The sequence below is a fragment of the Mytilus edulis genome, chromosome 7 (assembly GCF_963676685.1).
Source record: "Mytilus edulis chromosome 7, xbMytEdul2.2, whole genome shotgun sequence".
Classification (NCBI taxonomy): Eukaryota; Metazoa; Mollusca; class Bivalvia; order Mytilida; family Mytilidae; genus Mytilus; species Mytilus edulis.
This window is the reverse complement of record NC_092350.1, coordinates 32,090,125-32,107,980: the sequence shown is the minus strand read 5'-3', so window position 1 is coordinate 32,107,980 and position 17,856 is coordinate 32,090,125. Positions and strand designations below refer to the sequence as shown.

Below are 17,856 nucleotides of genomic sequence, written 5' to 3'. Positions count from 1 at the left end.
TTTCTTGCGATAATTCTTTTTCAATGGAAGTTTCTCTGTAGAGTAACTCGACGCTCTTTGTTGATGCTATATATGACATTGTTTGTAAGACGACTTTAATATTTAATATAGTTATCGATGTGTTACCACATGCAGTGATGGCAACAGGCATTTAAATAGATTTGTTGCAATGAATATTTGAATATTTAATTTGAATGCTAACTCCAGATACTAGATGTATCCGCAAAAAAACTCGTAAATGTATCTTCTCTTTTTTTTGGTAAAACACGACACTCTTTTTAATACTTAATTAAATGATCATCAGAAAGTTCTAAAATATGAATCTGTTAAATGTCTATGACATCGCAGATAAAGACTTATTTAACTAAAAAGAAACATATTCATGGGAAAGCCTTCCTTAAACTTACTCTATGATTATACCAATACTAAATAAATATGGCATTTACCCAAGAAACATTTGACATACCTCTATGTTAAGACACTATATAATGCTTTGACGGATAGTGTCTTTTGTTAGTTCTAGTTGGCCTATCTTAAATCTTTAAACAAAGAGTAAAACCAACCAAACATCGTGTTGTCTGAGAGTTTTTATGAAACGAAAATTAAGATATACATTATATAAATTTATAGTCCTGTCATGTAATGTTGTCAATTTAGTGTTATATTGAACATTGTCATAAAAGCGCAAGGTTTGGCTAGCAAAAAAAACCCCAGGTTCAACCCACAATTTTTTCTAAAAAATTTCCTGTACCAAGTCAGGCAAATTGCAGTTGTTATCTTATATTTCGTTTCTGTGTGTGTTACATTGCCGTTTGGTTTTTTGTTTCACTTAGGTGTTTCTGTTGTTTAGTTGTTTTCCTCTTATATAATTGATGTGTTTTCCTCGGTTTTAGTTTGTAACCCGGATTCGTTTTCTCTTAATCGATTTATGACTTTCGAACAGCGGTATACTACTGTTGTCTTTATATATGTATATGTCATTGGGTCTTCAATGCAGCAATAAAATATCTTACCCGTAGGCTGGCTTCAGCTGGTCCATAAACAATATTATATACTAGTTCATCAAAATAGTAGCTTGGAGATAATAACTCTCTATGCAGTTGCTCTTTTTAAAATTGAATGCTTTACACCAAATAAAAACAATACAATTTGATAAGCCTTGCATTTAAGTTTTTTAGCACACCAAAAATAGAAAAAGGTTCATATTGATTCCATAAACAGAACTACCTATATTTAAATGAATATATAGCCCATTTATACAATATCATTAATATTTCAGGCTGGTGATGCCCACTGGAATAAACAGTACAAAAAGTATACCGTCGATGTTGATAAAAGAGTTGTCAATCATCTCAGAGTAAGTAGTATTATTGAACAGTTGATCTCTCATATGTCTTATAATGATGTGCTACAGAACTAACTGAGAACTTCATGTACTGTTCAAAAATATAGAAACGATGTACATGAATACCCACATTCCAAATTGAATAAAGCATAATTGCCCAAAAAAACCTTTTACAAACGATCAGACACTGGATTTTAATTTAAAAAAAATACTTCCTTGTATATGGCTTTTGAAAATATCTTAATGTACTAGTACAAGTTTGATGGTTTAGTATCATGTATGATATACGTTACTCCCTTTGTGGTTTTATATGAACACTCTTATTCTAATCTTATAATAGATTTAGCTACTCATGCACAGTATTCTAACTAAGACCAATCTATTTGTAGAGAGTTTTAAATAAACGAATAGATGACCACATGAACAGTCTAACCGAGTCGGAAGACAAAGAAACACCCGACAGTTCATCCAGTCAAAATGCCCCTAGAAAACAATCGGTAAGTCAAGTAAGGCAGAATGCACATAGAAAACAACGTGTCACTAGAAAACAGCCAGTAACCCTTTTAATTTAAAAAGGCACTAGAAAACAACCGGTAAGTCATGTAAGTCAGAATGCCAATAGAAAACAACCAGTCACTCCAGTAAGTAAGAATGGCATAGAAAACAACCGGTAAGTCATGTAAGTCAGAATGCACCTAGAAAACAACGTGTCACTAGAAAACAACCAGTCACTCCAGTAAGTAAGAATGGCGTAGAAAACAACCGATAAGTCATGTAAGTCAGAATGCTACTATTAAAAAATGATAACTATAGAAAGTATATTTGAAGATAGTTATATATAAACGATTAGATGATGACATGAACAGCCTAACAGAGTCGGAAGACAAAGAAACGCCCGATAGTTGAACCAGTCAGAGTGCCCCTAGAAAAGAACAGGTAACCCCAGTAATAAATAACATTAGAAAACAGCGGGTAAGTCAAGTAAAACAGACCGCCCATAGAAAACAACCTGTAAGTCAAATAAGTCCGAATGCCCATAGAAAACAACCGATAAGTCAAGTAAGTCCGAACACCCCTAGAAAATACCAGGTAAGTCGAGTAAAATAGAATGCCCAAAGAAAACAAAAATTAAGTCAAGCAAGTCCGAACGCCACTATTAACAAATGATAACCATAGAAAGTCGCGGCTTGAAAACAATCGGTAAGTCAAATTAGTAAGAAAACTAATAGATCCTAAGGTTATTTTGTATGTATTGCTCTTCAACATTTAGATTTCTAATTAAGGCTCAGGTACAACTCACCAAAAAAAAATGAATAGCTTTTAAAATAGTTATCATATTTTACATTAAATATAGTTTTTTCGTTTAAGTAATGATCATATTGTATATTAAATATAGTATTTTTCGTTTAAGTTATGTCAATCATGTTATTTCTATTTAAAGACTAAAAGACCAGATATATTTAATCGCTATAACGATATAGAAGTCATCAAACCAAAGAAACAAACACCTAAAGAGGACACAAATGGAAAGGTGGAAAACGGAAGGGCTTTACCTGGTATCAAGAGTGAACATGGACACAAAAATGGCCACGCTACAGTAACTGTTAACGTTACTAATACTGATTCAGCAGCCGATGAAACAGACGACAAAGCAGGAAGCAATGACGTCACCAACAGTAATTTGAGTGCAGAAGAGGACGAAATCCTTGATATACCACCATTTAATCTTGAAGATGATTCAAGTGACTATGGAGATTTTAGACAATGTCAGGTCAGCCCTGTGCCGACTCCGGTATTACAAAGGCCAATGACAAGAGAACAAACCCGGATATCACACGAGGACAAGGTTTCTGATATTTTAAATGGAAATGTAAATAGATATTGTTCTGCTAATAGTAAAACAATTAGGATTTACCTGTCTTCTGGATTTTCAGGTAAGAGAAATAACATTAATATTAAGAATTTAGCTTAAGAAAATGCGATTTTCTTTTATAAACCTTGTTTGCAAGTGAAAAAATGTCTTCAGTTATAACAATAACAATTTTTTTTTGTATTTACCAATGATGTTTTTATTTAACCTTTTTTTTACATTTGAGAGAACCCTATATCAGGAATGTTGGATAGCGACCTACATTATACTATGACCTGACTCTGCTTAGTTCTTGTCTGTCTACCTTTTGCATTCCCGCGATATTTATTCAAATTGGTATTAATTGGTTAATTTGGAACTGTACTTTTTAAATTGCAGATTCAGTAACAGAGAGGTCAGTTTTAATGGAAAAAGTATTTCCCCAGCTCCGTAACTTTTGTGCAGCCAAAGGCTTTGAATTAGACGTGTATGATCTCCATTGGGGTTTAAAAGACTGTACTTTTGATGACCACTCATTACCTGAGACATGTCTCAATACACTTCATTCTTGTCTGAGCTCTCAGTATGAGATCAATATGATGGTAAGTATCTGAAAAGATAGAGAATATGTTAAAACATTTTTTCCGTAAATATTTTAATATTTCTTATTGAAAACGAAGAACGATGGAATATTAATCAAATGAAATAACAAATAACAAAAACATAGGTGATTGCAAGTAGATTAACACAGAACATGATCAACATCGTGTTTACAAAAAAAGCAGTGTTTAAAATGGTCAATAAAAACCTCTGAACTGCGAGATTATTTGTAGCCCATAAGCAGGCCAGAAATAAAGTATAATGAACTGTACTCCCATAAAATTTAGTTTTGGTTTTCCTGTTGGCATTGTTCTACACTAAACACTTTTGGGCCCTTTACAGCTTTATGTTCGGTGTGACCAAAGTCTCCGTGTTAAAGGCTGTACTTCGACCTATAATTGTTAACTTTTTTGTACATTGCGACTTGGATGGGGAGTTGTCTCGTTGGCAGTCATACCACATATTATTTTATGTCCACAACTTGAAATTGATATCAGTAAAAACTCGAAAATAAATTTTGTTTACGAGCTTTAATTTTCAATCTTTATCTTACAGCTTTTCCTCGGTGAAAAATATGGACCTAGCTTATTACCAGCAACAATTTCACAAGATGACTTCGAGAAAATCATACAAAAAACAAGAAGTCATACAGAAAATGAGGTTGAAAAGATACGTAAACGTTTAAAAGAAATAGACGAAGTCAAGGAAGAACGTGAAAGGGAAGAAAGTGGAGTTACTTCGGAAAATACTGCAAGTGATTTAAATGACAAAGAGCCATCATCAGCGGATATGTCTCATCAAATAAACTCTGCAAACGACATCAACAAGTTCAGATCTCACGCTGAAACAATCAAACGAGAAGCAGCGGTAGTTAAGATGTTACAGGAGAAACAAGATTCACTTCCTAGTCCTGCCTTATTGATGCATTGGTATAAACTGGATGAAAATCATGTCCCACCTATTTATAGATTGCAAAAAATAAGGTATGTTCAAAGTCTCAGAGACGAACAAAAAAGTATGGAAACCAAGATTTTGTAAAGCTTTATAGCCTAAAAGTTAGTCAGTGCTATCTTTCAATCTTAAACATATATTCCAAAAGATATTGGAAGCTAATCACTCCCATTTCACCTCGTCTCGTTATATTTTATTATTGAAATATTTATACATGGATGGAGAACCCATATCTTTTCTTTCCTATCATGTTAATGTTAGATTTTAAAAAGTCATGATGCGTGAGCATATTGACAGTCATTTCATTATTATTTTCAAAAGAACAATTTAAATTCATCTCAATAAATTATAGCCTATTGAAAATCAGACAGTTCTCAATGCATAGGAAATGTTCAAATTGATAAAGCAAACTATCAATATAAAATATACATTTCTTTTACCATTGAGGTATATATTAAATTCTGTAAAACAAAATAATTAATGACTTGGAATATAATCAAAAGCCAAAACAAGAATGAAAGAATGGTATTGTGAGAGATTAATGGCAACAGAAATTTACCAATCTGCAAATTTCGTAAATCCGTTAAAAATTAGAGGCAACAGTAGTTTCCCGATCTTTTAATCTCTTTTATCTATTCAGAAATTATAGGCAACAGTAGTTTCCCGATCTTTTAATCTCTTTTATCAATTGAGAAATTATAGGCAACAGTAGTTTACCGATCTTTTAATCTATTTTATCTATTCAGTAATTAGAGGCAATAGTAGTTTCCCGATCTGCAAATCTCGTTTATCAATTAAGAAATTATAGGTAACAGTAGTTTACCGATCTGCAAATATCGTTTATCGATTAAGAAATTATAGGCAAAAGCAGTTTACCGATCTGCAAATCTCGTTTATCAATTAAGAAATTATAGGCAACAGTAGTTTACCGATCTGCAAATCTCGTTTATCAATTAAGAAATTATAGGCAACAGTAGTTTACCGATCTGAAAATCTCGCAAATCAATGTAAAAAAAACTTTGGGGTCTCATGATCTTAGAATTTGGAATGAGGACACGTGCGTCAATGACCGGGTTAAGCTTATCCTTTACATAGAAAACATATTATATCTACTTATAGTCTAAACTAAAATAATCATGAAATAGGTCTGAAGAAAAACGAATCTTTAAGAACCTCACATTTTCATTTATTTACCTCGGAGTCCTCGCACTTGTTCAAAATTATTTTTTTGTGGGCAGAATAATTAAAATTCCATCCGTTATTTTGTAAAATTAATCTTCAAGAAAATAAAATTATATGTTATTCATTTATTATTTTAGCTCGGAGTACTCAGATTTTGTCAAAGGTGATTTTTCTAGACGTGAAGCTGGACGAACATCGTGGAAAGAGGTGGAAGCTAAAATTCAGTCAGTTCTTATGCAGATTGTACCAGAGGTCTTCCCCGATGAGAAATCTAGGAGAAAATTTTCGAGTTCATGTAAGTATTCCTCTTAAAGATGTTTCCTGAATTTTCAGGAAGTTTATGTTGTGACACATTGGTTAATGGTTTTAATTTTTTTAAATTGAATTTGGGATATTGTACGATAAAATGAGATTTCTGATAATCACCAAAAATAAAAGCATAATCTACTGATATAGATTTTGAGAACATTGAGAACAATGATCAAAAACAAAATTAGTAACAACTGGACATTGAACGTTAGATGTTACTAAGCTAGGTGAAACAAACTCAATTGAATGTGAGGTTTAACTAGCTATAAAACAAGATAATGCCTGCACCAAGGCAATAGCATTCGATTGATGTGTGTGAGCTTTTGATATTGCTATTTAACGAGGGACGTTCCGTTTTGAATTTTCCATGGAGTTCGGTAATTTAGTTACTTAACTTTTTTTTTTAAACTTAACTCAACTAATGATCAAATAATACCAGATACAAAGTAAATAAACTCATCATAGATACCAGGACTAAATTTAGTATATACGCCAGTAAAAGACATTTTTATGATAAGATTAGACAAATTTATCTGCACAAATATATTTTATGTGTATTTTTTTTTTCTTCAGTATTGGATCTTGAAATTGAGTATGGTATTGTGAACTCTGATTCAGCATGTGATCATTGTGTAGTCATTCACCGAACACTAGAACACATCATCTCTGGGATTGGTCAAGAGTCGAACTCTGACTACATTGATGTTGTCAATAGACGTCTTGAAGACACGAAACAAAGTCGGATCACAGAGTACCGTGACAATATACACACAATGGTAGGTCATGTTTAATATGCATAAGTAATAAATTCTTGTGTTGATTGTCATTTTGATTTTCTATCCGTCAAGAGCACATGCAATCATCCGTAGGTATGTGGTGGGTTCATGTTGCTCAGTCTAATCATCCCTAGGTATATGGGGGGTTCGTGTTGCTCAGTCTAATTTTCTGTTTTGTGTTTTGTAAACTGTTGTTTTTCTTTTGGTCTTTTTCGTATTTTTTTGCCATAGTGTTTCTTTTGGTCGTTTTCGTATTTTTTTAAATAGTGTTATCGGTTTGCTTTTGACTCATCAGTTTGATTATCTCTTTCGCTTCTCAATATTCTTTTATTAAACTTTACCCGAGAAGGTGGTTTTTTTTTCTTTAAAATAAATCTATTTTTTATGCTCTTTAAACTTTTTTCGTTTTAAGCACATCCAATAAAAGTTATTACAGAAACACATGTTGGACACAAAAATAAATATCAAACCTTTTATAACTACTGTTAGTAATTTTGATAATGTACGGAAGAAAAAAACAACAAAAAAAGAAAATCACAAAAAAGCTGAGCCCCGAGGAAAAATCAAAACGGAAAGTCCATAATGAAATGACAAACAAGAGGCTGTCACAACGACAGCAAACCGGATTTATTAACATTTATTTGTGTCCTGGCAATATCACAAGAACCATAACTGATGAACGGTGAAAGTGAAAATCGTCAATATCAAATTTGACCTGCATTTTGTCATCAGTATCAACATATTAAAATTTGAAAGAGCTTAGGTTGATTGGTTCATGAGTAAATGCAACAACATGAATGGAAACGCCATTTTTTATCTTTCAAGAACCATAACTCCTGAACGGTAAAAGTCAAAATCGACATTATTAAACTTGACCTCCATTTTGTCATCAGTAACAACATATTAAAATTTGAAAAGATTTGGTTGAACAGTTAATGAATAAATGCACGGACATGACTGGAAACGCCATTTTTCAATCTTTCAAGAACCATAACTCCTGAACGGTAAAAGTCAAAATCGACATTCTTGAACTTGACCTCCATTTTGTCATCAGTAACAACATATTAAAATTTTGGAAGCTTTGGTTGAACAGTTCATGCGTAAATGCACGGACACGACTGGAAACGCCATTTTTCAATCTTTCAAGAACCATAACTCCTGAACGGTAAAAGTCAAAATCGTCAAATGAACTTGACCTTCATTTTGTTGTCAGTAACAACATATTAAAATTTTAAAAGCTTTGGATGAACGGTTCATGAGTAAATGCACGGACAACATTTGGTTGCCGCCCGCCCGACCGCCCGCCGTACATCCCCAAATCAATAACCGACATTTTTGTCACAAAAATCCGGTTAAAAAATCAAAAGCTCAAACACATCAAACGAATGAATAAATCCAAGTGTTCAGCTAGAAATGATATAGGATTGATGCAGACATTTTGATAATTTTCACCGAAAGCCACATGCGAACTATCTACCATCGCTTAAACTATAAGTAAGAGGAGACATGTTATTCATATGAATAAAGATTAATTAATTCAAAAGAATTTAGAAAATTAAGTTTATTCCTTGAAAACTGTTTTATAAATTCGTTTGGAAATAATAACATACTTACATTACTCTTCACAGGTTTCTGGTGCCAATGTGTTGCTTTATGAGATTGAATGGGTTGCTGGGGGAATCAAAACGAGTGGTGGTCGTCATCAGCAAGTTTACCTCGACAAAATGTGTAAACAGCTTCAGGATACAATACAAAATCGTCTATACCAGGATCTAGAAGCTATGAAAAATCAAGATAACAAGATGAAATTATTTGACGAAGTATCACATCATGTCAGCTTCTGTCAACAGAGGTACTTTTTTTAAACATAAACTTTATGGATATTATTTGTAAGCATGCAGTTGAAACTATTTTAAATACTATTTGCAAAAGAGTTCACTGATTGATTGAGTCAGGCCTAATACACATATATATTTAGCAAGATCAGTTATGCTATAAATATTTTATAATGTCGAAAATATTCTTGTTTGCATTTTTCAAAAACAATCATTGTTTGCTGAAAATAGTTTATAAACAATCATTGTTTGCTGAAAATAGTTTATAAACAATCATTGTTTGCTAAAAATAGTTTATAAACAATCATTGTTTGCTGAAAATATTTTATATTTTCATGAATGTACCTTTTCTTCAGAGCAAGAAGTTTCCAAGGTCGACAAGAGCAACTACAGCTGATTAAATCCTATCTTTTATCAAATTGTCGATCTCCATTGGTAGTCTACGGCCCTGGTGGTAGTGGGAAAACTGCTCTACTGTCGAAAGTAGCAAGGGATACAAAGACGTGGTTCAAGACGTGAGTTTTACTGGTTTTATAACTTTGATGAACTTTTATTATTCCAGCTTTTACTAAAATGACATAATCATGTATCACTTCAAGAGGATGTTAGAAATTTTCTGTCAGTCCCATGCAATTAATTTTGCTATTGAAATACTTCTTTTTAAAACAGTTCCATTCTCTCACTTAAAATGCCTCTAAACATTTGAGGAAGCACACAAGCGAAGAAGTATTTGTAAGAAAATATAAATAAATATGAACAAGAATTGAAATTGGTTTTTACTGATCTATTATTATTTTCTACATAAGAAAAGGCCTGTACCAAGTAAAGTATATGACACTTGTTTTCCATTCGTTTGATGAGTTTGGGTTTTTAATTTTTACATTTGGTAAGGGACTTTCCGTTTTGAATTTTCCTTAGTATGTTTGTTATTTTAATCTTTACATTTTAGTGTGGATACGAGAATAGTAATACGATCCATTGGTAAAACAACATCGTCAGTGAATGTGCGAACCCTTCTGAGAGATATTTGTCAACAACTATGTTTGATACTGGATGCAGATGACGAAGACATGCCAACGGTAATTCTACATACCAATTTTTATTAATTGTAGTAGCAATTGCCATTTGTTTTAAACCTGAGGTTTAACTTTTACACATACAAACTACATAATCTCAACCGCGTTTTTCTCATTTTAGTATTTGGCCTGTGTTTCATTAATAATGTCAAAAGAACAAATGTAGTGTCATATTAAATTCTATGTCATCTTGATTCGTAAAAATTGCCAGTTTATAGAAGTATTTGTTTTAACATCATGTTTTTCTTCTAAACAGGAGTACAAAGGACTTATGAACTTCTTCAATCAACTATTGTCACAAGCGACAGAACAGAGTCATTTAGTAATACTTATTGACTCTCTAGACCAGCTTACAGGTAAATTCAATGAAGCTAATATGTTTTACATATATATCTCATCCAATATGGTGTTTTTTTAAAGCTTAACCTGTTCGAATGTATACATTCAAATAGAAAAGTGCTTACAACATATTCTACGTCAGTTGTGTGTTCGGTCTATACTTTGGAGTTTTCCTATGTTACTCGGAGTTCGGACTCAATGTTACAATAACAGTATTTTAAGTTTTATAAACCTTACGTCAATGTTACAATAACAGTATTTTAAGTTTTATAAACCTTACGTCAATGTTACAATAACAGTATTTTAAGTTTTATAAACCTTACGTCAATGTTAAAATAACAGTATTTTAAGTTTTATAAACCTTACGTCAATGGTAAAATAACAGTATTTTAAGTTTTATAAACCTTACGTCAATGTTAAAATAACAGTATTTTAAGTTTTATAAACCTTACGTTAATGGGTTAAGAGACGAATGTGTGTTTTATCATTTCTCTTCAGTTTAGTTATAAAATGTAATATTCGTTGGACAAACGATAAAGTCTATTTATCATTATGATTGCTGTTCTCTTCGTTACTGGTAACCGTGAGAAAAAAATGAAAAAAAGTTGGTACATAAATTATATTCAAAATAAACAAAAACTAAGAGCATAATCGGATTTGAAAAGTTGATACATAAATGATATTCAAAATAACCGAAAGAATAGATAGGTTTGTAAAGTAATTTATCAGCCCCGCTCTGCCCTGCTATTTGGATCTTTTATACATTAAGTTGTGTATGTATGTCTAAGGATTGTCAGATGGACTATAATAAAATTGAGAAAGGAAATGGGGAATGTCTCAAAGCGACAACAACTCGACCATATAGCAGACAACAGCCGAAGGCCACCAATGGGTCTTCAATGTAGCGAGAAGCTCCCGCTCCCGTAGGCGTCCTTCAGCTGGCCCCTTCAAAAATATGTATACTAGTACAGTGATAATGAACATATATCTTTTGTAAGTAATCACCATATTGAAAGGACATTATATCAAATTTAAGAACGTTAACCAAAGTCTTCGCACAACATTTAATGAATTTTAATACTAATTTATTTCATTATCTGCTTCAATCTTTTCAGATGAGCATGATGGACGAAAGATGAGCTGGTTGCCGAAGAAATTACCACGTTATGCACACGTCATCATATCAACTAGTCCAGATGAAAAATATGAATGTCTCCCACAACTAAAGAAGATATTGCGTGATGATGCCTTTATTGGATTACCAGATTTACCGGTTGAAGATGCAGTTGAAATATTAAATCACTGGTTGATGAAAGACAACCGTGCTCTTCAACAATACCAATTTGATTTGATTATTGACAAGTTCACTACATGTCCTCTTCCATTATTTTTGAAAGTAGCATATGATGAAGCGTTGTCGTGGACGTCATACATGGATCCTGAGCAATGTAAACTGATGGATACTGTCAAGAAAATGGCCGGTTTCAAATTTTCTAAAATGGAATTAAAATATGGCGAAGCTACCATTAAACGTGCGTTAGGTTACATTGCTGCTTCCAGGAGTGGGGTCACGGATAATGAGATGGAAGACCTCCTATCACTTGATGATGCTGTGATGGATGAAGTTATGGTTCGTTATACACCTCCACGTCGCCATTTTCCACAAATCATATGGGTCAAAATAAGAGAGGAGCTTAGTTATTACCTGACTGAAAGTAAGACCTACAATATCAATACGATAAGATGGTCGCATAGTCAGTTTAACGAAGCTGCAATAGACCGATATCTTAAAAACAAAGATAAAGCACCATCTTACCACAAGGCAATGGCAGAATACTTCATGGGAGAATGGGCAGAGAAACCAAAACCGTTCGGAGGAAACACACGAGGAAGTCTTCGATATGTTTCTTCTCAGCAAATGTATTTTGAGTCAAATGCCGAGGGTGAGGAAATTTTCTACAATGTAAGGAAAACTAATGAACTACCATATCATCTTTTGAATTCACAGCAAATGGAAAATTTCAAAAGTCATACGTTATGCAATTTTGAATGGGTTCTTGCCAAGTTGTGTGGAACATCTCTTAGAGAACTGGTAGAGGAGTATCAAACAGCTCTTTTGACTGAACCAGGTGATATGGACCTAAGAACACTATCAGATGCCATACAACTATCTGGAGAAGCACTAACTAAAGATCCGAGACAGCTAGCGTCTCAAATGGTAGGTCGATTACAGGGAGTTCTAGCCAAAGATGTTCCAACTTCACCAGGAGACCCTCGAAAATATCCATTCTTGCATACTTTTATGAACCAAGCAAAAGTGCCGTCTGTGTTATCTTTAATTCCATCAATTGGATGCTTGACACAACCTGGAGGTGTACTGTTTGACCTTCTTTCTGGACATACCGATCCCATTACAGCAGTGACCTTAACAACTGATGGATTAAAGGCGCTCACATGCTCAAAGGATAATACAATGAAGTTGTGGGATCTAAGAACTGGAAAAGTAATGCGAACCATTGATAACGTTGGAACAAATGTTCGGATGATTCGTCCTGCTATGAACAATGCCTTAATAGTAACCGTGGAGGGTAGTGTTATAAAAGTTTGGAATATTCGCTACAATGAACTTGTACTAGTAATAGATAAATATGTTGATCCACCAGAAATTGGCATAGCTGGAGAAGGGAAATATTTGTGTGCATTGTTTGATGGCAGTAACATGTTGCGCACTTGGAACTTAAGTAAAAGTAATTATCCTATGCTGTCTTCTGTGACTATTGACAATCATAAAGTATTTCAAGAGAGATCTGTTCTAATTGCGCCTAACTCGTTCGACGAAAGAATACTTGTTGCCTTTAGGGGAGCAAACGTGGGAGCAGTTCATCATGCAAGAACAGGAAAACATATGCATACACTTAATTGCAGCGAAGATTCCTCCTCCGTTACAAGTCTTGGTATTACGAGAGACTACTATATAATGGCATGCAGGCAAAATTTTATGAAACTTCATGAAATATTTCAGCTGGAATTGTTTGACCAGAAAAAAGGTCGATACCTCCGTAGTGTCCGTGGATGTATACATGATCGCATTACTGAGATGCATTTGAATTATATCGGATCTCATGCCATTTGTATAAATGCAAACGAACAAACAAGTACCACAGATATAGCAATTTGGAACGTGGAAACCGAAGACCACAAGCATTTAGCCCGTCACTCGGGTGTATCTACAATGGGGGCTTGTTCAGATTTTAGATTCTGTCTAACGGCAGGTAAAAATGAACGTTCTTTGCACATATGGAACATAAGTGCAAAAATAAATCAGAGTCAACCCAAGTTAAAGAAAAATCTTGGCGTGAATCAGATCGTGCCAATGGTTGACAATCCAAGATATGTGGTTGCCCGACAAATGAACAATGGTCCTGTGAGCATATGGAATGTTGCAAAAGCAAAATGTTTGGACAAAGCTGTCCGAATAGAAAGGGGACTCTCGGATTCATCCGATGTCGTCCTAATTCGGAATACAAGAGTTATCATATTAACTGACAAGGGATTCTCTGCCAATACAGATTCATCTAGACCGGTCTTCAAAACCCTTCTTACATATGATCTTCAGTCAAAACGCTTCATACGTAAACTAGACAGTTGTTTCATCCCGCCATTACCAGCGCATGAATATGTTCTCCTCGATGATGACCGTCTCCTCAGTTTATCTGATTCTAGAAATCATTTTGTTATTTGGAACATGAATACAAGAAACCCAGACGACAGAATTAGACCAAACTTTGCAGAAATAGAAAAGAAAAGGGGAATTGGAGTTAGGGAAAATTCCTCCCTTATCAAACCAGGTCTTGGAGTAACAATGACGCCATGGGATCGTAGATCCGAAACATTGTCGGCGAAAAAGAGGAGACAGCAAAAGGAAATGGAAGTAGAAAAGAAAAGAATAGATGAACTGAAAAATGAAAAAGACAATAACATTGATCAATACGTTATTAGCGGAAACCATCGTATTATTGTAGCGTCTTTCTTTGCTCATCATATGTGCGTATTTGACATTGTTGACAAAAAACATACACAGACTATGGTGAGTGACACTTCAATGTTGTTTTTACATGTGTCTGCAATCACACACGAGGGCGATTATCTAGTTCATGCAAATTACGACGAGGAAAATAAGATGAGTTTTGTCACATTGTGGGACTGCACGACCGGAAATGTAAAAAAAAGATTAAAAAATGAAAGTGACGTCATGGCATTGGGCATCACAGACAATGCGTCACGTGTCATCATAGGCAGAGGAAAGAATGAACTGCATATCTGGGATCCTATGTATTCTAGGTCTCTGCAAAAGATAAAAGGTTACCGTGGGTTAGAGTTTAGCACTGAGAGTAAAATATTCGTTATAAACGAAGGAAAGCGAGCTGTAGTATATGCTGGAGATATTTCTATTTGGGATATTGAAAAGGCATCTGTCATAGCCATTTTCACACCAGACATGCGTATAAACTGTGTAAACATAGCACTGAATGGTCAGCTTATAACATTTGGTCTACAAGAAGTCCCTGATGTTGTTACTCTTAAACTCACGTCAAAGAACACATTGACAATGTTAGAACAGGGTGGGGAAGATATGTTCGGTGAAGCCCCAGATGAGTCATCAGAAGAGGAAGAAGACGAAGAAGATTATGACTAGTAAGCACACATTTGGTATTGTTTAGTTGGATGCTGGTGTCCAATTCCAAACAAGAGAAACGGTAAAATCCCAAAACATAAAATGTTAATTCGTTCATAATATAAAAGGAGAAGGTATGAGTCATTAGCTGTGCTTTAAAATTGCTAAATAGATTGAAATTTCAAATTTTTTTCTTAGTATGTGATTGGTTTTTTTTTTTGTTGCCTATAATAATCCTGAACTTAGGATCAAATTTTATGTCAATTTTGCAGATTTTACTCTTTTTACTAAAGTTTTTAGGCAGACCTACGCAAGTTTCATGGAAAATAATTTATTGATATCTGGTATACTTGTGAACATCGATCTGAATGATGATATTTGATACTCTCATTATTCAGTTTGATTTTTAAATTCAAAGCAACAAGAAAAATGTGACTGTATCATACCTTCTTCCTTCATGTGCATAATATTTTTAATGTTGTTTTTTTCATTTTATACTTTTGTACCAGCTTGTCATTGTTCATTGACAAAATGTCACTTTTTATAAAATTATCTGTAGAAATGTCACACAATTCTATGAAAAACGTATCGTGCAATTTGTCTTTCATTTCATCCATGTCGTCAGTATTGCATGAGACGAGACGAAGAGACGAGACGTTTGAAGTTTTGTTGTTGACATCTTTTAATGATGAAGTCATCATTGCCAGAATATATGTCTTTTCATTAATCGTTAAAAATCCCGATTCAGTATTGACACAGGAACTGTGTTGACATCTTAGTTGTCAGTATTGAATACTGTTATGTTCTAATTATTATTTTGTTATTTTTTTTGTGTTATCAACTTGTCCAATATTTTTTTTATTTATATTGTCAGCCTCACTCAATCATAATTATGTAGACACATAGTAAAGTGATCGTTATTCAGTAATAATTCTTTTGTATAAAACTTGTATTCGGTCTCTCTCTGTTTTAGTTTGTTACCCGGATTGGTATTTGCTTTATCAAATTGTTACTTTTGAAAAGCAGTATACTACTGTTGCCTTTATTTAGTCCTTCGTTTTTGTATGCCCGGCATGAGATTGGTAGGAATGACAGTTGAATAACATTTCATTACGAAGGTTTGATACCACATCCCATGGGAAAATAATTTGAAATATCTTTTTTAATTAAGTTTATAGTCGCAACTTCCATTCTTCAACTCCCTATGTGATCTCGTAGCTTATTTCTACTATAATTTTGTATTTAGTGTAAAACAAGTAGAGTATGATTTAAACGCAACTATATCCACACCTTGTTCCGACGATTGGCTATCGCTTTCATTTGATATTTGGGAAATAAAATATTATCAGTACCAAATAATTGCCTTCAACATGCCACCTTTTTTCTAATAATATTTCATGTTGAATTTGTTGTGAATAATGATTATTTTGTTATTGCTTTGTGTTCTTAAAAAAGAATTGCCTATCATTTGGATATTTTTATGGTTATTACAAATTAATGTTATGGAAAGGATGTTATGTAACACGCTCAACTATTTCAAATGGTTATTACAAAGGATTTTATGCATTTCGCAAAAACTTTAACTCGTTTAGCAAGTATTGTTTTCAATATTTACACCTTCTACTAAGATTAAATAACGATTTGTAGTTAAATGACATTTGAAGTAATATTTACAACAAATTAAATATCAAATAATTATTGTTATTATCAGATAGAAGTTTCACACTTTTTACTGAACCTAACATTTAGGAAATTATAAATTTCACCATTGACAATCCTTTTTTTCTTTGATGTATGTAGTAGGCGTATGTTCTTATAATATTGTCCATACGAAGTATGATACGGTTATAAGATAATTTTTCTTCGTTCATTCAGTTGGAAGTTATATTGTATATAGTCAGAAATTGTACCAATAAGAAACATGTGTAGTTTTTTTTATCTACTTGTATACACTAATTGGTGCTACAATATTATCTGTGATATTATTACATGTATCGTTAAGTTATATGTCAACGACACGTGTTAGCTTTTGCATGATCTGAAATGCTTCAAATTATTTAGTTTTTTCTAATGGAAAACATATTTAACGGGTAATATATACACACAAATATTACTGTAAATGACAGATGTGTCCTTCAAATATCTTTTATAATGATACTGCGATGTTTTACGGACGTTGACCACCTTACGCCGTCAAGATGTCGTTCAGCATTAAAAGCAGTGTTCCTTAATTTATTTCAATTTCCAAGTTTATCGTTCAATTTAAAGCATTTTCTTTAAAATTTTATTTTTGTTTTAGTACTGAAATAATTTAAGAATCACTATTGTGTTAACGGTTTGAAATCCGTCCTTTATTTTTACAAATCCAAGCAATATATATGCACGCAATGTAATATATTTTACACTTTATATTTCAAGATTTACGCAATAAATTGTTTAAAAAAGATTTGTTCAACAATTTGTAAGTGTTTACTACTATAAAGTCCTTGTTTTTTTTAATTAGCTATTTTGATGATAGTTTATGTAGTAACATGAACTAAAACAAACATGCGCGAAGGACTTATTATTCCGATAAATAGTGCACATAAGGCCCAAGTGCACTTGTGTTATAAAAAAGAAAAAACAATATACTAAGAGAGAAAAACAAAACCCACAATTCGAACATACACGTGGCAAAAAGAAAAGAAAAGAAAACCGACACAGAAAACACCTCACAGAAAACTTAAGACTGAGAAACAATATATCCTTCTGAAAGTAAACTGAAAATATTTGATTGAGAACTCCTTGATATGGAATATTCGATTAGTGAGATGTGAAAACATGAAAGCAGAAACTGTCACAACCTCATGTTTTCCGAACCTTGACCATTCAAACGAAAACATATATTCATCTATACATCGTACTTAAAGCCAAATATCA

The 17,856-nt window shown here is 33.2% G+C and overlaps 1 protein-coding gene across 5 annotated transcripts in view; it reads left to right on the top strand.

Annotated features, from left to right (window-relative positions):
* Positions 1 to 17,301, top strand: part of LOC139482637 (uncharacterized) — a 63,791-nt gene extending 46,490 nt beyond the window's left edge. For all 5 annotated transcript variants that reach the window (XM_071266570.1, XM_071266571.1, XM_071266573.1 and 2 more), the window contains 12 exons: positions 1,280 to 1,357; positions 1,735 to 1,842; positions 2,787 to 3,279; positions 3,594 to 3,796; positions 4,350 to 4,777; positions 6,065 to 6,222; positions 6,810 to 7,012; positions 8,641 to 8,864; positions 9,204 to 9,362; positions 9,797 to 9,926; positions 10,180 to 10,279; positions 11,378 to 17,301. In XM_071266570.1, coding sequence (XP_071122671.1) covers positions 1,280 to 1,357; positions 1,735 to 1,842; positions 2,787 to 3,279; positions 3,594 to 3,796; positions 4,350 to 4,777; positions 6,065 to 6,222; positions 6,810 to 7,012; positions 8,641 to 8,864; positions 9,204 to 9,362; positions 9,797 to 9,926; positions 10,180 to 10,279; positions 11,378 to 14,958 — 5,865 coding nt within the window. In that variant the 3' untranslated portion in view covers positions 14,959 to 17,301. The remainder of the gene's footprint in view (positions 1 to 1,279; positions 1,358 to 1,734; positions 1,843 to 2,786; positions 3,280 to 3,593; positions 3,797 to 4,349; positions 4,778 to 6,064; positions 6,223 to 6,809; positions 7,013 to 8,640; positions 8,865 to 9,203; positions 9,363 to 9,796; positions 9,927 to 10,179; positions 10,280 to 11,377) is intronic.
* The last annotated feature ends 555 nt before the right edge of the window (positions 17,302 to 17,856 follow it).